At 36.7% G+C, this 21,628-nt stretch overlaps 2 protein-coding genes across 3 annotated transcripts; both read left to right on the top strand.

The window, feature by feature from the left end:
- Nucleotides 1-712: 712 nt before the first annotated feature.
- Nucleotides 713-9,726, top strand: LOC143877174 (GATA transcription factor 26-like). Of its 2 annotated transcripts, none has more exons than XM_077379054.1 (8): nt 713-1,524; nt 5,194-5,550; nt 7,080-7,509; nt 7,751-7,823; nt 8,025-8,128; nt 8,268-8,454; nt 8,615-8,732; nt 8,964-9,726. In XM_077379054.1, exons 1-8 carry the CDS (start codon nt 1,485-1,487, stop codon nt 9,422-9,424), a joined length of 1,770 nt encoding a protein of 589 aa, XP_077235169.1. In that variant the 5' UTR covers nt 713-1,484; the 3' UTR covers nt 9,425-9,726. The 2 variants fall into 2 exon arrangements, with proteins under 2 accessions (XP_077235169.1, XP_077235170.1); XM_077379055.1 differs by having other exon boundaries at nt 720-1,524; nt 8,970-9,726.
- An 8,476-nt stretch (nt 9,727-18,202) lies between these two features.
- Nucleotides 18,203-21,628, top strand: CYCP4;1 (cyclin p4;1). The gene is made up of 2 exons (XM_077379053.1): nt 18,203-18,585; nt 21,186-21,628. Exons 1-2 carry the CDS (start codon nt 18,251-18,253, stop codon nt 21,439-21,441), a joined length of 591 nt encoding a protein of 196 aa, XP_077235168.1. The 5' UTR covers nt 18,203-18,250; the 3' UTR covers nt 21,442-21,628.

Genomic DNA, 21,628 nt, shown 5'->3' with positions numbered 1-21,628 from the left:
ACAAGATCAACGGTCTTGATTTCACATACACGTCACCCTACGGTAAAATTTAGGACTCAGAAAATGATTTTTACCATTGACTGTAAAAGTGACCTTTTTTTTGTGGTTGGTAAGCTGGGATTGAACCTCTCACCTCCAGGCTGAGGAACAAAGCCTTTTACATGTCTCTCTCCGGTAAATTGATCATAAAAGTGACTTTCTACACAGTTTAGGATCAATGGTCAAAGACAATATTTGAATATATAGGGGTAAATCCCGACCGTTGATCTTGTGTAAAATCATGAGACAATGGACTAGATCATCCAAATAAATACGTTCTTGATCAAATTTAGCCGAGCCTATGGTTTCTGCTCGGATCAACGGATTGGATCACATAAAAGATGTAGAAGTGGGTCCAAAAATTTCTTTCAAGAAGGGGCAGTGACTTTCTTTTTATCACGTTCGCTAATGCTAATGGCACTACCATGTTTTAATAATTGCACAAACTCATCTTGTCTTTTCTTTTTAAATCGGTTAGAGAGAGCTTTTTTGGGAAATGCAACATGCTTTGACACTGTTTAAAAAAGAAAAGACAAGCTGAGTCTGTGCAATTATTAAAACATGGTAGTTAATTACAGTTCTCTTTCTCCAACAAGAACCGAATAGTCACACACACATACACATCTAAAAAAAAAACAAGTAGAAGAAAAATAAGAGAGAGAGCGAGAAAGAGATGACAAAAGAAAGGCTTTTTAGTTTGTGTTTTTCCTCTCTTCCTTTTTTATGTTTAAGAGTGTTGGCTTCTTGCATAAAAGGAAGAGAAAAGCAACGGCTCTTGTTTCTTTCTTCTTTTTCTGTTCTCTGGGCTTATTTTTTATTTTTTTATTTATTTTTCCTTTTTGAGTTTTGAAAATTGTCACGATAAGAAAAGTCGAGGGTCAACAAGAGATAAGTAATAATATTCCTCTACCCTTCTTTGTCTCGCATTTAAAAAACTATATGTATTCATTTTAATAGTAAAGAGATTGAAAGGATATAAATTTTAATTTCATAGGAACAAATGAAAGTTGAACATATGCTACTCTATATGCCAAAGGACAAACAAAAGCACTTCAATTTCACCTTCATTTCCCCCACCAATAATTTGATTCCTTGAAGGGTTTTTTTCTCTTTCATTGGATTCTTCATAACTCAGCATAAAACCTATTTCAATCTGTAAATATTTGGTTGATTATGCTATTTTCTGTGATTTTTTTTGAGACTAGGATATAAGGTCTTTTTGGGTTTTGGGGCTTAAAATTCTATAACTCTATCTGGGTTTACAGAGAATCTTTCCCTAGCCCATAATATTGCTTAAAAGTTGTTCTATAAAATAAACTTATTGCTCTGATTTTTTTAATCAAATTTCTATCAACAAGTTACTGGTTTTTTCCATCTCTCTCTCTCTCTCTCTCTCTCTCTCTCTCTCTCTCTCTTGCCTAAGTTGTATTGAAGATTAAGGAGGCATGGGAAAGCAAGGTCCTTGCTATCACTGTGGAGTTACAAGTGAGTCTTCATTCATTTTTCATTAATGAATACTTGGGCTTTTATTTTTATTTTTTTGAATGGTATGAATACTTGGGGTGTTACCTTCCTTTCCTTTTACTTATTTATTTATTTTTTCTGTATCAGAGCATTTATTATGTGTTAAAATTAATCAGTACTATCTAGAACAAGATTCACAATTCCCTGGTTTGTGTCATGATTAATGAATTAATTGAACAAGGAACCAAGGGGAAAAAATTACCTGTTTCTATGTTTCATTTTTTTTTTTTTTTTTTTTTTTGAGTTCCTACTTATGAATTTATTTGTGGACTACTTACGGCTGGAAAGATTATAGAGGGACCTTGTATTTTCCTTGATTTCATTGAGTTCTACTTATTTATTTGCCGTATACTGTGTTCCTACAAAGTCATGTTTTGATTTGCATACATTCCTGAAGTCTTTTTGTAGCATGATAATTGACAGCCCCAGAAAAGTCATTGCCTTTCTCCTTTTCCTTTTTTTTTTTAAAATTTTTTTTTTTTATCTTCTTACTTTTCTGTGCTTCTTCAAGAACAAAACTTATGTTTCAGTTATACTGAAGGTATACCCATGTCAGAAATCCTTGTAAGTTTCATGGGGTCGGGACAGTTGTAATACTCAGCCATTGTTCCTTCCAATTTCATATTCACAGCCATTGTTCCTTCCAATTTCATATTCAATTGCTTAGGAACTTTATAGCATTTGCTCTTGATTGTTTATCCTAAATCATTTTCTCAGGTTCCTATGCCAAGTTTCCAACAAAGGTCAATCTGGCTTTGAATTGTTCTATCTATTTTTCAAGTTAAATATGCCATTTTTGTTAAATTAGTTGCAAGCATCCTCTTAAATAATGTTCTCTCTCATTTGGTGCTCACTTGATTCTGCTCATGGAGCTAAAGTATAACCATCGCAACAGCAACAACGGATCCTGTGATAGTAGGCTAATGCACAAAAATCTACTAGTTTAGTACTGAAAGAAATGGCCACTCTTATGTGGGAGTTGTCATTGGTCAAGAGAGGTCACTAGGACTGTTATTTGTGGATAACATACACAGTATGAATCAAGGGTGGTTTCATTTTAATCCCCCATCATTACAACAGGGAAGGCAATCACAAATCCACAATTAGCTCTGAAGATGTGTATGCTGCATCTAGAAATTGTCTTGTGTTTTTTTTATCTTGTTGGATTTCCATGGAGGGCTGAAACAGATGCTTCTTAATACCAAAGATTAGTCTCAAATGACTGACGGAAAGTTGGAAAGTCCAATATGAATGTTGTGATTTCAGTAATGTGAATACATGTTGCAGTGTTGTGGTCCACGGGATCATGTTTCAAGCAGACTTAGATTTCTATTTCTAATAGTATCTTAAATCAGCCTGGCAGCAAGACCAGAAGTTGTGACCATATTGTGTCCAGGAAATGTTTATATTGAAGATATGTTTGACCAATCAGTTCATTAGTAAACTTGATTTCCATTTTAGCTTTAGTTTTATAACAACCATCCTCACTCGGCTACTCGCACAACTTCATGACATCTCTACGTAATTAGAAGCATTATTGGTCGGAACATCTTGTTGGGCACTCATAGTAGGCTACTTGATATTGGTTGCTTACCTCCTTTCTTATTGGTCTTCTGAGCACTTTGATTTCTTTTCTGAGAAGCTGAAGCAAATCCTATTTTTCATTCTTTTATCATCTCTTATTTTCATCCCATGCACATGTGCTCCCTTACTGACTTTGATACATCTCACATTGTAACATCCAAATCTTTAGGCTTTTTTGATGCCTCAAATCCAAACTAGGACCCATGTCATGTGTCACAAATCCAAAATATTCATGCATTCAAGAATTACCACTCACTTGTACAAAGCAAAAATTCAAATCCTTCAAATGGGATTGAGAGACGGAATATTTGGCATTGGACACATACAAACCTCTTCGCTCTTATGATATTTTACTTATGCATATTTGCATCCTACCTCTTGAGATGGATGCACATGTCCTTATCCATGACCTAGATTTTGGAAAATAGTGTATCTCCAATTCTTCATTCCCTTGTCTGTATCCATATCTGATCTAGGTATCATAGCAAGAGCACTCAAAAAAATTAAACGATCCTCTTAAATCACCAGTAGACCAAACTATGTGTACAAGCTCTATTTCAGACCAAAATATAAAGGACAACTTTCACCTAATGTAACTTTCTAATTCTGCGACTTCTAATCATTTCCTAATCTAGTTGAAACTCTGATAAGAAAGTCCTTAAACATCCCATAGCTTCTAATTTGGTCCACTAGCCATCTTTGACTGATGGGGCTGCATCATCTTCGTCGCTCACTTCTTCCTTGAGATGCGCTTCGGTGTTTCCCCAGTAGCTGTTACATTTGTATCTCCAACCCCGTTCACTTTAAATTTCACTCACAACTCAAAGCTCTACATATTTTTAGAGTCTCTGTCGTTTATACCTTCCACTTCATTGGATGTCGTTGACTCATCCTTCATGTTACACACAATTCTTGTCTCTTTACTAGTTTCTGCCTACTTCCTTTACTATATATTCCCCTGAGGCTAGCGTACTATGTGCATGCCATTCAATACTAAATCAAGATTTTAACTCCTTGTAACTTTAGCGTGAAGTGTTGGTCATTAACGACATCCTGTTGTTATACAGTCCTCACATTTTAGGACTGAGGGCTGCTCCATTTTTCTTTCTGAAGTCAAACATCTGTTAAAATTTAGACTATAAGAGTATAATTTTGAGCACTCAAGACAATGATACATCTCCCTTTGCTGTCTTCATGGCTGAGTATGTAAAAATGATTATCTTTTGGATAATTTGTGTTAACTACCCATCCATTTTCCTTTACTGCTAGTTTTATAATTGTGGGACACGGGTGAGAATGTCCCCTTTTCAACTAATTTTTAAATCTTTAAGGTAAAGAAACAAGTCAACAACTAAAATCCAAGAATTGGCTCACAACTCATGTCGCATAGGCCAACCTTTCAGTTCACCTGAAAGCCAATCTCAGGTTCTAGGGGTTCATCGATCTGGACAAGTTATTAATTCCAATTAACCTCCCCTATGTTTTCACTAATGAAGTATGGAGTTCCATGCTTGTCGGGGGCAATCTTAGGGATCTGGCTACTTATTAACTGGGGCCTCTTTGGACCTCACTCACAACTATCTAAATATCTACTTTACATTTAAATGACAACTAAGCAGTAAATGTAAGCTAATCCTATGTCGGAATTTAATGCCTCTCGTAGTCAAATTTCATCCATTGCCTTCATGATTACTTTCAAAGTTTGTAATGTTCAGTTGCAGTTTTGTTGCTGAAGAAATTTCTACTTTTATGGAGTTACTACTTGAAATTGAAATCAAGATACACCAGCTTCTGATAAATGTATCAATTAAACCAGAATAGCTACCTATGGCTATGTAAGCATGGAATCCCCTCTCATTTGAGATTGATATTACAAACATATGTGATGTCATTGCGGAACTCAAACTTTTGAGCTGACGAAATGTGATAAATGACAAGCTTGAGCCTTTTATCCTTCTCTTCTATGTGTGTTGCATTTTACATTTTGTAGTATGTTTCAGGATTTCCGTGTAATGGGTTGGTTGCTGAAAATAAGTAATGCAACAGGTACTCCTCTTTGGCGGAATGGACCGCCAGAAAAGCCAGTTTTGTGCAATGCATGTGGATCTAGATGGAGAACAAAAGGCAGTCTTACGAACTACATCCCACTACATGCCCGTGCAGACTTTCTCGAATCGGAGCTCTACCAAGTTCCCAAAGTAAGAAGCATATCCATCAAGACCAAAGAGCAGAAATTGTACAAAAGAAAGCCATGCAATGATAATGTAGAAGTTGAAGGTGAAGCACCAGTTTGCGACCAAAATTTCAAAAAAGTTTTGGATGAGGATACAAGCAATAGATCTAGCTCTGGATCAGCAATATCGTACTCTGAGAGCTGTGCCCATTTTGGCAGTACAGATCCAAGTAATTTGACTCGTTCTCAATTCAATTGAAGCATGAATCTTACATCACCTCATCTAGTTTCTTTTGTTTGATTTTCCTGATAGTTTTATTGTTCAAGTCAATGTTTCATGTTGAAAAGGCCATGATGGAGTTATCTTGGTATTGACCAAATCCTATGAACGATTAGAGTTTGTTTAATATATCATCTAATTCAGTGCTGTTATGTACAAAAAATCTTTCTGAAATTAAGGTATCCTGTTAATGACTGAAATTTAAACATGATCGCTTTGGAATGGGTTGAATTGGTGTTAGCAATGTGATATGTAAGATTCAGTCTTTTCATATTTTTTCCTAACCTAATGACAAGATAGGGGTTTATTTCACAATCAGCATAGAGGTGTTATAATCTGTCTTTCAAATTACCTCTCTTTGTTGAGATTCTACCATTGTCTTGTTATGAAATCTCTTTGGTTCTATGTTTGTTTTCTTTTGGGAGGACCCTGTATTTTTGCAAATGACAATAACAGTGTTTAAAAACTGGGAGATGAGAACTCCCCCAACATAGATAGGAATCAACTTGGGCAAATCAATGATTGACGCGGTCAATTTTTTCATTAGCTCTGCTAAGCCAAATGAGTCAACCTATTATATGTACTTTATCTATTTAACTTTTCAATATATTACTTGTTATAACCATATTATTATGCAAAAAAAAAATTGAGAATTGATTAAAATATTTTGACAAATCGATGAATCTTTCTTTTTGAGATTTGCCGAATCTGACACTTGATATCTGTGTTGGATTCCAACATTCGCCGTATTGATGCAACATAGCTTTGCATTAAAAAAATATAAAATAAAAATTGAAGAAGTAATGGAAGGGTTTTTTTTCATCTGTTATATTAACCAAAATGGCCATTGTATTCCTCAGCTGAGAGAAAAAGCACTACACCTGACGGTCTTGCTGTTTACATTAACAATTTATACAACCACATTGGCTAAACATTCGCATGAATGACCCTATATAAAGTACCCAACAGAAAGACAACATATTCTATCCAGGATATGAAAAATAAAAGAAAATGCATAAAATGCAACTTACTTCTAACACCACATTCAAGGAAATCCATAAAATGCTACTTATTTCTAACACCACATTCTATCTAGAACCGTGTCAACATGTCTCCACCGTGTCAATTTTCTGAAAAATAGCCTGTTCTTATTGTCCTTATGACATTGGTCTGGCTAACTTAGCTGAATGATTGTCCTGAAACTTCTCCTTTCCTTAATTGAAAAGGTTTCCTAGGCATTAGATTTGAGGACTATTCCAAACATGGGTTTGATTTGTAGGGGTAGATACTTCCTCTCCACCAATCAATAGCCGACATTTCATAGGTGATGCATTATGACTTACAAAACTTAAAGACTGTTCAGAATGTGGTGCTCCTCCTTATAGAATATATCATTGCATTTTAATTCTGCATTAATTGCCTCCAAATTTATTTGAATTTTACATTAAAACTATGTTTATTTATTTCAATTTTATTCAGGTTCAGCACAATCAAATGTCTGGGACTCACTTGTGCCTTCAAAGAAGAGGACATGCGTTAGTCGCTCAAAGCCATCTTCTGTCGAGAAGCTCACGAAAGATCTATATTGCATTTTACATGAGCAACAGTTGTCTTACCTTTCAGGATCTTCAGAAGAAGACTTGCTTTTTGAAAGTGAAACTCCGATGGTCTCTGTTGAGATAGGCCATGGAGGGGTACTCATTAGGCATCCAAATTCAGCCGCCCGAGAGGAGGAATCGGAGGCAAGCTCCCTTCCCGTAGACAACAAGACACATATCTTGAATGGAGCTTATTCAGGGTCAGCATCCCTTCCTGTTCTTACGGAAAGCAAGGGGATGCATCTTCCAAATGGTTGCAATGAAAAGGTTAAGAAACTTTCAGGACAAGGGGCACAAGAGAGTACCAAAAGGTGCTTTCGAAATTATTAATTTCAGTTAAAAATAAATTGCATTTGCACGAAAAATTCAGAAGTTAATTGCAATTGAGCCCGTCTTTCTTTAATCGCATCTTTGATCACAATATATTACATTTGGCTTTCCTCTTTATTGGAAGGAGGCTTTCCTCTTTATTGGAAGGACCACTTAGTTTCTCTGTATGAAGTGTTAGTACATTGATTTCTGTGGCTTAAAATATCTGTTTGTGATTCACAGGGACAAGTTTTCCCATGACAAGTTTCATTTGCTGCGAAATAGCAATTCACCCCTAACATGCACTGATTTGAGAGTAAGATCTCATTTATATTAATTTTTTTTGTTTGATGGCATATGAGGAGTTTTTTTTTTCTGGAAAACTTTGTTCGAATCTAATTAGTTCATTCATGATTTTATTATCTGTTAAGTGATATTCGAGAGGGCATGTTTATTTGTTTTTTGTCATTGCTGGTATTCCAAAAAACTCACATGGTTGCAGTCCATGTTGGAGTAGGATGTCATTAGCTTTGAGGAGTTCATGAGACGTCTGACAAATGAAGAACAACAGCAGTTAATGAAATATCTACCTTCTATCGATACTACCAAATTTCCCGACAGGTTGCTATGCATCTTCTTTGTGATTAAGTTAATGGTTTCTGTTTTAAAGAATAAGTAGCATGATTTCCTCTTAACTATGAATTTGTTTTCTGTGTCAATAATCTATCTAAAATATAATGTCCCTTTGTCTTATGTGCAGCCTTAAAAGCATGTTTGACAGTCCTCAATTTCTCGAGGCCTCATGTTCTTTTCAGCAACTACTTTTGGAGGGCATCTTTGATCTCTCTTTTTCTGGAGTAAAATCCGAAGAGTGTCTGACTTTAAAGAGGCTTGCATTACTCAATTTGACAAAATCCAAATGGGTAGAACAGTATAATCGGCTCAAGGTCTGAACTGATCACCCATTTTTTCTGTATTCCAGAAGTTTAGATGTTAAAATATTGAAGCTATCTACTTTAACTGCATTTAGCTAAATCGGATTAGATTTCTTGGAATGGAATTACAACTTGGTCCAACTTCTAACAGTTTTTTTATCATATCCTTTAGGATGTAAAACATAAACAAATTAGAGGAAGTAGAGTTGCAATAGGACACAGTTTCCATGGGTCTGGTAACTTGAAACCAGCCAAGAAACCTCGTGACGGGCAAAATCAGAACTTTCCAGGTTAGTCAAGTTCTAGTTTTATGATATACAGATAAGTTGATGGAAGTTGCGGATATGCCTTTTGCATGTGACTCTTTCTTGCATGATTTTTTTTTTTTTTTGAGAAACGGAATAAATGATTTTCATTTTTAGAACATAAAACACACAGCTTCTTTCTTTCTTTTTTCCTTTTTCTTTCATTTTGCTTTGTCAAAATATAGTGTTAGCTGATTTTCATGAATATTTTGTAAGTTACAGAGCCAAAAGGCATGATGAGAAGCCCCAAAAGAGTACAAAGGTACGGGAGCACGAATCTTCCTTATATGAAAGCGCCCGAGCTGAATTCTAGTAATGTGGGAATAAGAACAACGTATGATACCAAGGAAATGGACAACGAAGTGTCTTGCCTTAGTCCAAGAAGCCTGTTTGCCTTCGCACCAGACACAAGCTCCATCATGCTGGATTCTTTGCAATTCACCGACACAAGTTCTGATCAAGATTTGTTGTTTGATGTTCCTTCCAATGCATCATTCCCACAGGCTGAGCTTTTACACTGCCATCCTTGGAAACAGAAAACTCCCCCAAGCAATTCCGTGGAAGAGAATCGATCCGTTGGTAAAGAAGAGACTCTGTCCAACCATCCATCGTCGAGTTTAACTAGCCAACAGCCCAGCAATAGTAGCATGTTATACCCACATCTTGTTATCCCATGACATGATTGTCTTCCACAATGCTACGCTCGAAACATTGTAGGTTTCTGTTCTATGAAGCTGATGACTTTGGTCTATTATCTACTTATATGCATGCCAAATCCATGTCTATGTAAATGAGTTGTTTGTGACATGAGCGTTCACCTCACGGGCGTGCAACTTTCTCATATCTTACTGTGTTTTTATTGTGGATTTATGCTGACCTGTGTTGGACTCGCATCTTAGGGGTTGAATTTTACTGGTTTTTGTATAGGATGACACAAGTTATATTGTATCTAATCTACATCGAGAGGGAGTTGAGAATCCATGTATTATCAGTTGCTGCCTTGCAAATAAACTGAGATTTTCTTTGGGCGATGATAAATTCGCACCCATTTAACGTGAATTATGTGGCAGACTTTAGCGCCTTTTGACGTTTAAAGGGGTGCGAATTTATCATCGCTCCTTTTCTTTTACTATTTCATATCATGAAATGTGCTTGAGGCCCTTTTTTTTTTTTTTTTTCTTGTGTTGAATAAGCAAATGTTTCTATACAAAGTGAAACAAAATAGAATGCAGGGGGGTCATGGAGGCAGGATGGGTTTGTTTTTGTGTATCACAGAACCTTCAAATATTCATCAAGTTCAAGAATTTTAGTACTGAAACTTATCTAATGTCATCTAGCATCCTTAGACTTCTTGATTCTCAAACCCGTTTCTGCGAAAAAGAAATTTAATTGAAGATTAATTTGTTCTGATTTGCATGATTTTCGGGCCATTGAAAACAAAATAGAATGCAACGGAGCTGCTAGGCCGGAGCTCCGGTGCATCAAAATTAACCTTTCACAATTAATGGAAGGCTGAGATTTAAAAACAAAACATTGATAGATGTTAGATTAGTGGCGATAGATGTTAGATTAACTCTCTAAACATATAATTATTATTATTTTTTTTGGAAGATTCACTTAAATCTTTTAATTAATTGTTTATGTATTAAATTCTGCAAAATTGAATCTCTTGCTCGTTAGATTCAGAGGTTGGGTCTAGGGAGATTTTGGAAAATTTCTCTAAATTGCTGGATTGCAAGAATTTTTTTTTTCTTTTTTGGAAAAGTTTGGAAAGGAAAAATATTTCTAAAATTTCCAATAACTTGAACTAACCCTATTTAGTAATCTTTTTTTTTTTTTCCATTTATATGGAGCTTCAATTTACGGTGATATCCCTTTGAAAGAACCAAAATCATATCATTTCCTTCTAAATCGTGGAAAGAAAATATTTCCCAAGAAAAATATGTCCATCAAAATGTTTTTTTGTTAATCCAAAGAGGGTCAGCTATGAGCTGGCTCTTCTCGGGCTCTTCTCCGTTTGGATGCCAGAATTTTTTTGGTTCTTGGGACTTTTGTGGAATTTCCACAGGAAACCCACGTTTGGTTGCTAGTTATATAGTGGGCAAAAAAGAATCCCACAAACCAAAATAACCTCGCACGAAACCCAAAGCTGGAAAAAAAAATCCCACGAACCAAAATAATCAAAAGAAAAACTTTTTTCTTCCCAACAGTTCAAGCAACCAAACGTGCCACCAAACGGAACTTTTACCGGGATTTTTTTTCCCACCATAGTCCGGTCAACCAAACATGGATTTTTATTTTACCGGGATACTTTCAGGAGTTTGTTTTCCCACCAATCTCCCAGGAAGTTTTTTGTTCCACAAAAGTCCCAAGAACCAAAATAATTCTGGCATCATATCATAAAAAACGAATGAAATCCCTAGAGACTACCAAGGATGTCTCTGTCTGGTGACATGTCATCTGTCTCCGGCCTCCTAAATAATCCAAGCAAAAAATTAGTTGTTTGATTGGATTTCTTGTGAATCCAAGCAAAATCTCTCTCTCTCTCTCTCTCTCTCTCTCTCTCTCTCTCTCTTCCATAGCTCTCTGTTGGGGATGACACCACGCCCTACACTACGAGTTTGACAACCAAACACTACTTACCACTATTCTACAAGGTAAGTTCCAAGTAAATCCAAGGCTTGTCTCCTCCGTGTTGACTACATACGCTACTACCGTACGAGGTAAATATTGGCAAAACGGCAACTAGTAAAAAAAAAGAAACATTGCATTTTTTTTTATGGGTAATGAGGGGTTTGGCAGACCCAACCAGAATTTATTAAAAAAAGAAAGCAGATTACAACCGATCATAGAGGACTCCCATGAGTCCTCAATTATAATTTGAACATGATCACAAGGAATATAATGAAGATCAATTGGGTCCCCTCTGCAGGGACAGTCTTCTTGTGAGAGGAAATTAGCTGCTCTGTTTCCTTCGCGCCATGTGTGGCTGATCTCCCACAATTCAAAATTTTGAGAATTGCTTGAATTTTTTCAAGTGTTACGACTTTCTTCCAGGAGCAAGCTTCTTTCTTCAAATTTTTTTAGAATTGTTTGAAACATTCTATTTTACGAAACTGCCTAGAAACAATTATATTTTCAAATAAGGACTAATTTTGGTCGCATCCAAAGAGTCCCTAAAATCAAGTCATTAGCAGTTTCGCACACGGAAAATCTTAGACCGGTCTAAAGCAAGCTAATAGGCCAATTCTAACTTGAAATATGTCCAAACGTCAAAGTTAAGACCAAATAAATCCAACCGACCTTGATGCAGCCAACGACTCTCCGTTCCTATCATGTCTTCTTCAATTTCTTCCCGTCAACTTCTAAAACTTAGGCAATTTCCCACACAACTTCCTCCACTCATTTGCTATTTCTACTATATATACATAGTTACACACTTACACACCCAATATTCTTACAGAACGACACAAGTTTCACATCCAATATGGCTTCTTATGGGGCCATTCTTAGGCCATCTACCATGTCAAGTTTCGCTTCCATCGAACCGGCCGAGCCAGACCACCCCACCTCGAATCGTAAGGCATCGAGCGAGTTCGGTTTCACATGGGTCTTCGGCATACCACCAACCCCAAAGGTTGCCGTGGTGCGTGCCTAAGGAATTTGGCTTACTTGCGAGAGTATTACACTCTCATCGTGTGGTTAATACTCTTTGTTAGTCTCATACCGAGACGTCATGAGTCGTTGATCTTTTTGGTGGCGATCACTGTGGTGGCGTACCTCTACCAATTGTTAACGAGCGCTATACATCATTCAGTGGTATCATATAAGGCCATCGATCGAAGAATGATCCTAGCCTTGCTTGGGGTCATAGTTGTGGTTGAGCTGGTCCTCACACATGCCGTGGTTCACCTTCTCGTGTCACTGGCCATCGGAGTGCCCATCATCCTTGTTCATGCGATTTTAAGTGTGGCCAATGATGTCATGAATGAAGGGGCTTTCGAGGCCAGTGAGTTAGCTTCGCTGGTGGGTAGTAGTGATCTCGAATCACCTGTGTAGAGTATGCCGTAGTTTGATCTATTAGAAACCATAGACCATGTATTTGTAATTTTTTATTGAAAGTATTGGTTTTGGGACTAATTCTCTCTTCCTCTCATTAAAGATAAACGGTGGCACTAAAACTAGACGCATCGACTTGAAACTCAGGCCGAGTCAATGGAAAATCGAGATGCCATAGAACGGCTCTAGATTTGTTTATCGAATCTTTAGTGACTCGGCCTGAGTTTTTGGATCATGACCCACACATGATTTAGAACAGTTAATTTCTAACAAGTAGTGGAATAGAAGCCCGGCTCCATCTTGAGGGTTAAAATATCAAAAGTTTTGTTGTGCTAATAAAGCTAGGCCCAACTTCAAAGTTCAAACCATGGGCTACACAAATGATACCCGACATGGTATGGGCCTTAGGGGGCCAATTAAGCAGCGAATTGCAGAGTTTTCAGTCTTTGTTTATAGAGAAGACTAGGTAGAAAGTCAGTTTCACGATCAATAGTGAAAGCCAATTTTGGGTCTTAGTAGGGAGCATATGGCGGCATGCATGTGAGATAAGATCATTGATGTTGTAGAACATCATTAGGCGATCCACATGGCATTGCAGTTTGGATCAATGGATCTGAACACATAAACGAGGCAAAGTGAGGCCCAATAAGTATCTGTTAGGTAGGAGTGTTAGAGTGACTTTCTTGTAAGCATTTTCCTGGTTTTAAACATTACATCATATATTGCTTCAATTCTGCTTAGTCTAGATAAGGTGGGTTCAAATTTGAATGGCTTGGTCTTGAACATAGAAAGGAGATGAGAGGATTAGGGATGAAGAGACTGAAATAGTTGTTAACCAGAACTATGGATGTCTTTGATATTCTTTTGCTGGAAAAGTTTGGAAAGGAAAAATAGTTCTAAAATTTCCTACCTTTCTTTCACCCGAAAAAAGACAAATTAAACCCACGCTATTCAATTTTTAATTAGAGGGACCTGCAATTTATGATAACATCCCTCTAAATTAACCACAATTATATCATTGTCCTCTAAATTGTTGAAAGAAAGAAAAATTCCCAAGAAAAAAATTTCTTTGAATTGAAACAAATTCCATATGGTCTAGAAAACCAAGTTTACTAGGATTCTTAGACTCTTGGGTTGGTTCTTATGGGCCATAAGCCTTTCTCTCCTCTCCCACCCCCCCCCCCCAAAAAAAAAAAAAAAAAAACTCGTAGGGGCCCCGTTTGGATACGCAGATTTTAGAATACGGAATTTCTTCAAAATTGTAAATGAGAGATAAGAGAAGAAACATACCGGCCGTCGTTTTCTGATTTCTCGCCCTTCTTTCCGTTTGCGAGAGAGTAACAGATCATCCCATGTTTCCAGGTTTTAAAAATATCAGGATGCGGGAGAGATCTCTAAAACCTAGATTTCATACTTAAAATCCAAGAAACAATATTGTCCGGACAGCATAGAAGAGCTTAATCGTGAACCCTCTCTTTCACTGTTTTCAAACTAAAACCTAGATTCTAAAATCTGCATATTGAAACGGCCCTTAATGTTTGAATGGCTAGTTGTATAAGTTCCAAAATGACTGAGATTAGCATTTTGGTGTATTTCCGAGGCAGGGACCCACCAAGCATGTGCATTGGTGGTAAGCGAGCTCTACCACACAAACAAAAGGCACTGACCATGTGGCGGGTCCCGATTTGGACATATCTAAACCTTGAATAACCTTGTGATATTAAAGATCAGTTTATTCAGCTCTAGATTTGTGAGAAATTAGGGCATCTTTGAATACCAAAAGAATTGGTCATTATTTTGTAAATAATATTATTTAAAGTTAATCTTATTTACAAATGGGACATTAACGCCATTTTGGAGCCATTATTAACTAATATAAATATTAAGCTTCTATAAACCCATTGTGCACTGTACATGGAGCACTATTATTCTCTAAAATGTAGCTTATACCTCTCTTAATTTGTTGTTGTTGTTGTTGGATTCTGGACTGTCCGAGTTGTAGAAAGGGAAGTCCTAAATACACTAGAAGCGGTGTGGCGAGGACAAAAAGGGGGTGAAAATATCATTTTCGCAAAAAGAACATATATGAAATAGGATGATGATTGATGGAGACTACATATGGGAGCATCAAATCTACTGTAATATGCGGCCTTGAGATCATTAGCGATAGCAACGTGCTTCCACAGCGTTGCGCCACAACTGGGACCCACTCTCCTCAGTCACGTTGAGGGCATGTGTGTCTTATTTTTAAAAATATATATAGTACTACAAGGCTACTGGTACTATCATGTTTTGATAATTGCACTGACTCATCTTTTCTTTTACTATTTAAGGGATTTGCTGGAAAATTTTGCAAGCATTAAATGAAGGGAAATGTTATCAGCACCGTGCTTTTAAATTTCGACCGAAATTTCGGATTTAGACGGGGACCGAAACTGAAATTTCCCTTGAAATTTAGCGAAATTTCTGAATTTCGGTCCAAATTTTCAATTAAATGCCATTTTTTATTTAAATTTTTTTTTACAAAATTTCAACTGAAATTTCGGATTTCGGTGGGGTCCGAAATGGGTACCGAAACCGAAATTTAAAACCTTGATTAGCACTACCGTATTTTGATGAGGGCACTCACTTTATTAAGCGTACGGTATGGCCCGCACTAATAGGATTATCCAAACCGTCCACTAGATGGGCCGCAACCCCCCAAAAATCATTTCCATAGTTTGATCCTAACCCTCCGATCCGAATTTTAGAGTGTTGATCCTAACCCTCCGATCTATGGAAATAATTTTTGGGACACAACCTATTTAGGTGGCCCATCTAGTGGACGGTTTGGATCATCCTATCAGTGCGGGCCATACCGTACTTTTAATAAAGTGAGAGTGCCCCTCATCAAAATCTGCTGAAAAGTGAGCCTGTGTGATCGTTCTCTCGTGCAAAAGTCAGACCCAAAATGCCTTCCGCAAAATTTACTAGCAAATTCCATTATTTAAACAGCTGTCAAAGGTTACAATACCCAAAACACTCACTGCAATTAAAAAGAAAAGACAAGCTGAGTTTGTTCAACTATCAAAACCGGGTAATGCACTAATGCCAGATTAGCAGCATAATAAAAACAGAATGTGAGGGGTATGAGGAGGGAGGTGCAGAAATTGGCAAGGAATAGAGAGAGGTGCGGCCCTTAAAATGTGGGGGTGTAATATTCTCTTGATTTCATCCTACCACGTTAACAGCTGGGCACTGCCTTCCACGAGCAGTTTCCAGAAATACCCTGTTTCGATTGCAGGAAAAAACATTTCTAACCCAAAATTTTTCTTTCCACGATTTACAAGAAAAACATTTCTGACCCAAAACTTAATATTCAATCATCCCCCCCACTTTTTTTGCAGTTCTAATTTTACCAAAGTTATCCCTTCCCAAGGCCGTAATATCCGATTTTAAACCTTTACAAGGAGAATTTATATGATGGGTGGCCGTGAAAACACGTGAAGTCTTGGAAAACAGGTATGACCCACTTTTTTTGATGATCCAAACCGTTCATCTGTTTGGGCACAACATAAGTAGGTTGTGCCTCAAAAATCATTTCCATTGGATGATCCTTACCCTCCAATATGAACTGATCTGAATATGGAGATTTCCAAAAACCATTTATGAAATCTTCTACAGATTGGAGGGTTAAGATCATCCTATGGAAATGATTTTTGGGGCACAACCTATCTACGTTGTGCCCAAACAGATGAACGGTTTGGATCATCAAAAAAAAGTGGGCCATACCTGTTTTCCAAGACTTCACGTGTTTTCACAACCACCCATCGTATAAATTCTCCCTCTATAGATAGGAGAGTTAGGATCATCCTATGGAGATGATTTTTCAGGATGGGACTGTTAAAGTCAGGACCCAACAAATGGATGGTTTGGATCTCACAACAATGTAGGCCCCTTTGTATTTTTTAGATATAATCATAGAATTGATTATCAGATGACAAGCTTAAGCCAAATCTAGCCTTTCTGATGATCCGAACCATTGATTTTGTAGATCCCAGAAGATCAGATGGGCCATGCCACAAAAATATCACAATTTCTGCCTTCCTAGTCATTCGTTAAATGGCAAAAATCAAGGAATAGGATGCACTAATGTCAAGCTTTGTTGCTAATAAAAAGAGATGGCCCTACTCGTACTTTTGCTGGCTAATATACTTTCCAAATACACACAGAAAATACGCTCTCAACAATTACAGTATTTTGACAGGAAATCGCTCCTTATGGAAATAAAATGAGGTGGACAATAAGAGGGGTAATCTGGGGATAAAAAATATTTAATCAAATGCATGCCGGCAAAGACAGTAAAGAGGACAACGTGTGTACCTTGCCAGCATGTTAGGGTCCTCTTACAGATTGACCCTATGCTGTAAAGTCTCGTCTTATTCTTTTTCTTTATCCAATTCTTAATGTTTGATGAAATTCCGAATTTACCCCTCTAATTTCTTTAACGTGAGATGCGTGACCAAGATTTGTTAAATCTTTTCTTATTCGGCAAGAAAAGAAATTACAATAATCGGTTGGCTACCAAAGTAACCAATTCACAACAACCCCTTCCAATTAACATTTCTAAAAATAATAATAAGGCTACTGATATTTATTTTTTCATAATGAGACAAACTTACCTTGTCTTTTTCTTTTTAATTGGCTGCTCAGCGCTTTTTTGGGAATTGTAATAGCTTTTGACAGCTGCTTAAATAACAAAAGACAAGATGAGTTCGTTTCATTTTCAAAACATGGTAGGGACAATATCAGTGGCGAGTAAAAAGCTGATAAAAAAAACATGGGAAAAGATAAAGGTTATTGCATTTCTTGAAAAACTCTCATGCCCAGTTAAAGAAGATAAGACAGCTGGGTTTGTGTGAATATCAAAATATGGTTGTGCTAGTAACATTTCCCTTTAATAATTGCACTAACCCATCTTTTCTTTTACTATTTAAAGAGCTGTCAAAGATTATTACAGCTCCCAAAAAAAGCTTTCACATCCTAATTAAAAAAGAGAAGACAAGGTGAGCTACTGCAATTATTAAAACAGGGTTGTGCTGATATCATTTCCCAAAAACACTAGTGTGGTTTTCCATGAGCTTCTCGTATCAAAGGAAATTGGAAACAAAAAGAAAAGTATTGAACGCGTGATTTCCCTGGAAAAGTACAAAAAAGAACACGATTAGTAGCACACCGAGAATCTGAATCTACCTTGTCAGGGAAAAGATCTTTATAATAAGAAAGAATCGAATGATGAGGGACGAATATATAATATTGAAAGTTCAGGAGGGCATTTCAGGGAAAACTAATTCCCCTTTAACGACCACTGTTATGTAATTACCGGTAATTTTCACCTTATATATGTACCCAGTGTTTTCATTACACGTTATTTGTGAGATCCAAGAGCTTATGTGAAGGCATCAATGGCAGAGCTAGAAAATTCTCATGTGATCCCAAAGGTTATCACCTTCCTATCTTCTCTACTACAGAGGGTAGCCGAAACGAATGACATGAACATGGGGTTCGAACCGGAGAGGATCTCTGTATTCCATGGTCTAACCCGGCCCACAATCTCCATTCAAAGCTATTTGGAAAGGATTTTCAAATACGCGAATTGTAGTCCTTCTTGCTTTGTTGTTTCCTATGTTTATCTTGATCGATTTGTGCACAGGCATCCTTCTTTGCCCATCAATTCGTTCAACATTCATCGCCTCCTCATCACTAGCATCATGGTCGCGGCCAAATTCATGGATGATATGTGAGTATCAGTGAAGGGTTTGTTTTAAATTTTATTAATTTAATTTCTTCCTTTGTTTGATTTTTTTTCTTTTTGGTATTTTAGTTTATGGGTCTGTTTTCTTCTGAAATAAAATGATTGGTACATGGCATTTTTCAAAAGCTTCACAATTTCATTTGGATGTTGATATTGGAACTGCTATGCTTTAATAATTACACAAACTCAGCTTTTTGGGAACTTTTAATAACCTTTGACAGATGTTTAAATTATAAAGGACAAGATGAGTTAGTTCAATTGTCAAAACGTGGTACTGCCAATATCAGTAGCCTTTCTTTTTCTTTCTTTCGTTTATCAGCTTAAATTGAATTCTGATTCTTCTGCTGGGGATCCTTCTTTGTATTTCAAATTCATGAAGAGATAAAAAAACTACCTAACTTTTTCTTTTTCTTTTTCGAATCCTTCATGATGCTTTGGAATGTAGTTTTTAAAGATTTTCGCCCTCAGTTGCTCTGTTTTTCTTTTTTGTTTTCCAGCTTAGTGTGCTTGAAACCTTGACCTTCTTGCATCTTGCTCTGTGCTTGGGGGCTTTTTATTCTCCTTTTACTGTTCTTGTGTTTCTACTTTACAAAATAACTGTCTAAATCTGTATTTTCCCTCTTTATATTTGGTTTTTAGATTCAATTTTCTGGGGAATCCTCTCAATGAGTAATTTCAATCGTTTTTTCCTTCTTTCTATCTTCTCTTTTCTCTTTTTTCCGTTTTTTAAGGAACTTCTAATAGATGGATTCAAGGTAACTGGTATTGACAAGACGTTTGTTTTGGTCATCTCCACCCACGCATTTATAGATACTAATATATATTTTAGAGATACTCTTATTTGCCATGTTTTGATATTGGCACAAACTTGCCTCGTCTTTGCCCTTTCAATTGGCTGCCGAGAGCTTTATGGGACTTGTAATAGCTTTTGACAGTTGGTTGTATAATAAAAGGCAATGTGGGTTCATGTCATGATATAACATGTTTAGTGCAAATATCAGTAGCCATTCTTTATTTAGAAATTTCTTATATAGATTAGTATAACTCGTTGTACAAATTCTACAGAACAGAGAAAAGAATTTTAAATGAAAGGGCTGGGTGGCAATATCAAAAAACTAGGTGGCCAATCTTCATGGAGATATTTTAGTCGAGGGTTTCTGTCTTAATCTAACTAATGCAAACAAACCCAGATTTTACCTAAAATTACAAAATTGTACTTGGTTTGATATGGACTAGCATTCACGAGGAGTTTATCCTGCCAAAAAAGGAAAGACGAAGCCCATGTGATAGTTGTCGGACTTACACGCAAGTTCCGCTAGAACTGTCTGGGAAGGGCAATTTGGTCATTGTAAAAAATCGAATCGACAGTGTGCTCATATATGTGTACCCTTATTTTGATAAATACACCACTCCATTTTAGTTTTGAAAGTCTTGCAGTGGCTGTCGACAGCTTGAAGTAAGTTGAGAATAAGGAAACTTATACAACAAAGGTTTGTGAATATCAGTATTAAAATTCTTTCATTAGCTGTTAAAAACTTATTTTACTTTCTTTCTTTACTTTTTCTATGCTTTTAGCTTACGAAAAGAGAAGATTAATGTGATACTTTGCTAAGAAGTTAGTAGAAAACAACCTTATTTTTTCATATACCCAAAATACTCCTTCAAATGTCTATAATTTCATGAAGAACACTGCTCATAACATGATTGAGATCCTAATAATCGATTAAGGTATTTCAGTTAATATGTGCGCGCGCCTCCTCTTCTTTACAATAACACCTTATCACTTCTTCATTATATTGAACTCAATAGGACAACACAAAAACATTAAAAGAGAGTATTTCTAAAAGGGAAATGATATAATCACCTGCTTTTCTTCCCCGGCCACCCACGTGTAATGTAAACTAAAATAGTAGTCATAAATACACTAGAGGGTGATAGCTCGAGGAAGGAACGGGGCCAATACATAACCTCACTTTCTAAAAGGGCAGTGATAAATCGACTCCCCAAATGGATAAATTGACTCCCCATGTGTGTCTATCTCTCTCCTCTTTCTCTCTCTAACCTAGAGGAGATAAATTGACTCCCCATGTGTGTCTATCTCTCTCCTCTTTTTCTCTCTAACCTAGAGGAGAGAGAAAGACACATGGGGAGTCGATTTATCAATTTGGAGAGCCGATTTATCACTCCCCTTCTAAAATTGTCACTTAAAATCTCACACACACACATACACATGATGTCAACTCAATAGAGTCAATACCATCAATTCCAAGGGCATTATAATCCACTAAAATTGTGAAATTTACTCTTTTCTTAGGATCATTCCATTTTCTGTAATAAGTTTTCCTCCTATATTTTTGTCTTGCTTGCCAATGAATTTTTTATCCAGTACATAAAAATTTAAAAAGAAAAAGAACAGCAGATAAGACAAATCGGTTGGTGAAACTGTATGGTTGCCAGTACTTTTCATTTGCCAGTATAACTTCCCATGCTTGGCGTTGCAGTAACACTTCCACACTCCTAAAAAATGAAAAAGACACTCCGACTCATAAACTTACAAGGGTTTTGTGTTATTTTTTCCTGCGTAGGTATTATAACAACGCCTACTACGCCAAAGTTGGAGGAATCAGCACACCAGAGATGAATTTTTTAGAAGTGGATTTCTTATTCGGACTGAGCTTTCACTTAAATGTGACGCCCACAACGTTCAACACCTACTGCAACTATCTTCAAAGGGAGATGCTTCTTGAATCTTCTCTAAATAACATTGGGAGATCTCTAAAGCTCCATTGCAGCTTTTCTGAGGACGATTCTACCCCTCAGACACAACAACTCGCTGTTTGAAGAGGAGGATTATTTCACAAAACTCTGTTATTGATATACCCACGCGTTGCAGTAATGCTTACATATGGACTCTGTGGCACATTATGCACTAAACCCACTTGTCTTCATTTTTGCCTGTCTCTTGTTTATTTTCTTCTGTTTGTTTTTGCTTAAGCAATGGTATATACAGATGGAGACATTTAGTTCA

The sequence above is a fragment of the Tasmannia lanceolata genome, unplaced genomic scaffold, assembly GCF_043159265.1.
Source record: "Tasmannia lanceolata isolate RefF3 unplaced genomic scaffold, GAP_Taslan_0.1 ptg000005l, whole genome shotgun sequence".
Taxonomy (NCBI): domain Eukaryota; kingdom Viridiplantae; phylum Streptophyta; class Magnoliopsida; order Canellales; family Winteraceae; genus Tasmannia; species Tasmannia lanceolata.
This window is presented reverse-complemented; position numbering and strand designations above follow the sequence as displayed.

Coding starts and splice junctions, on each gene's coding strand:
- LOC143877174 (XM_077379054.1), top strand. CDS start 1,485: ATGGGAAAGCAAGGTCCTTGCTATCACTGTGGAGTTACAA. Junction 5,551..7,079: donor TTTTGGCAGTACAGATCCAA/GTAATTTGACTC, acceptor AATTTTATTCAG/GTTCAGCACAATCAAATGTC. Junction 8,129..8,267: donor ACTACCAAATTTCCCGACAG/GTTGCTATGCAT, acceptor TCTTATGTGCAG/CCTTAAAAGCATGTTTGACA.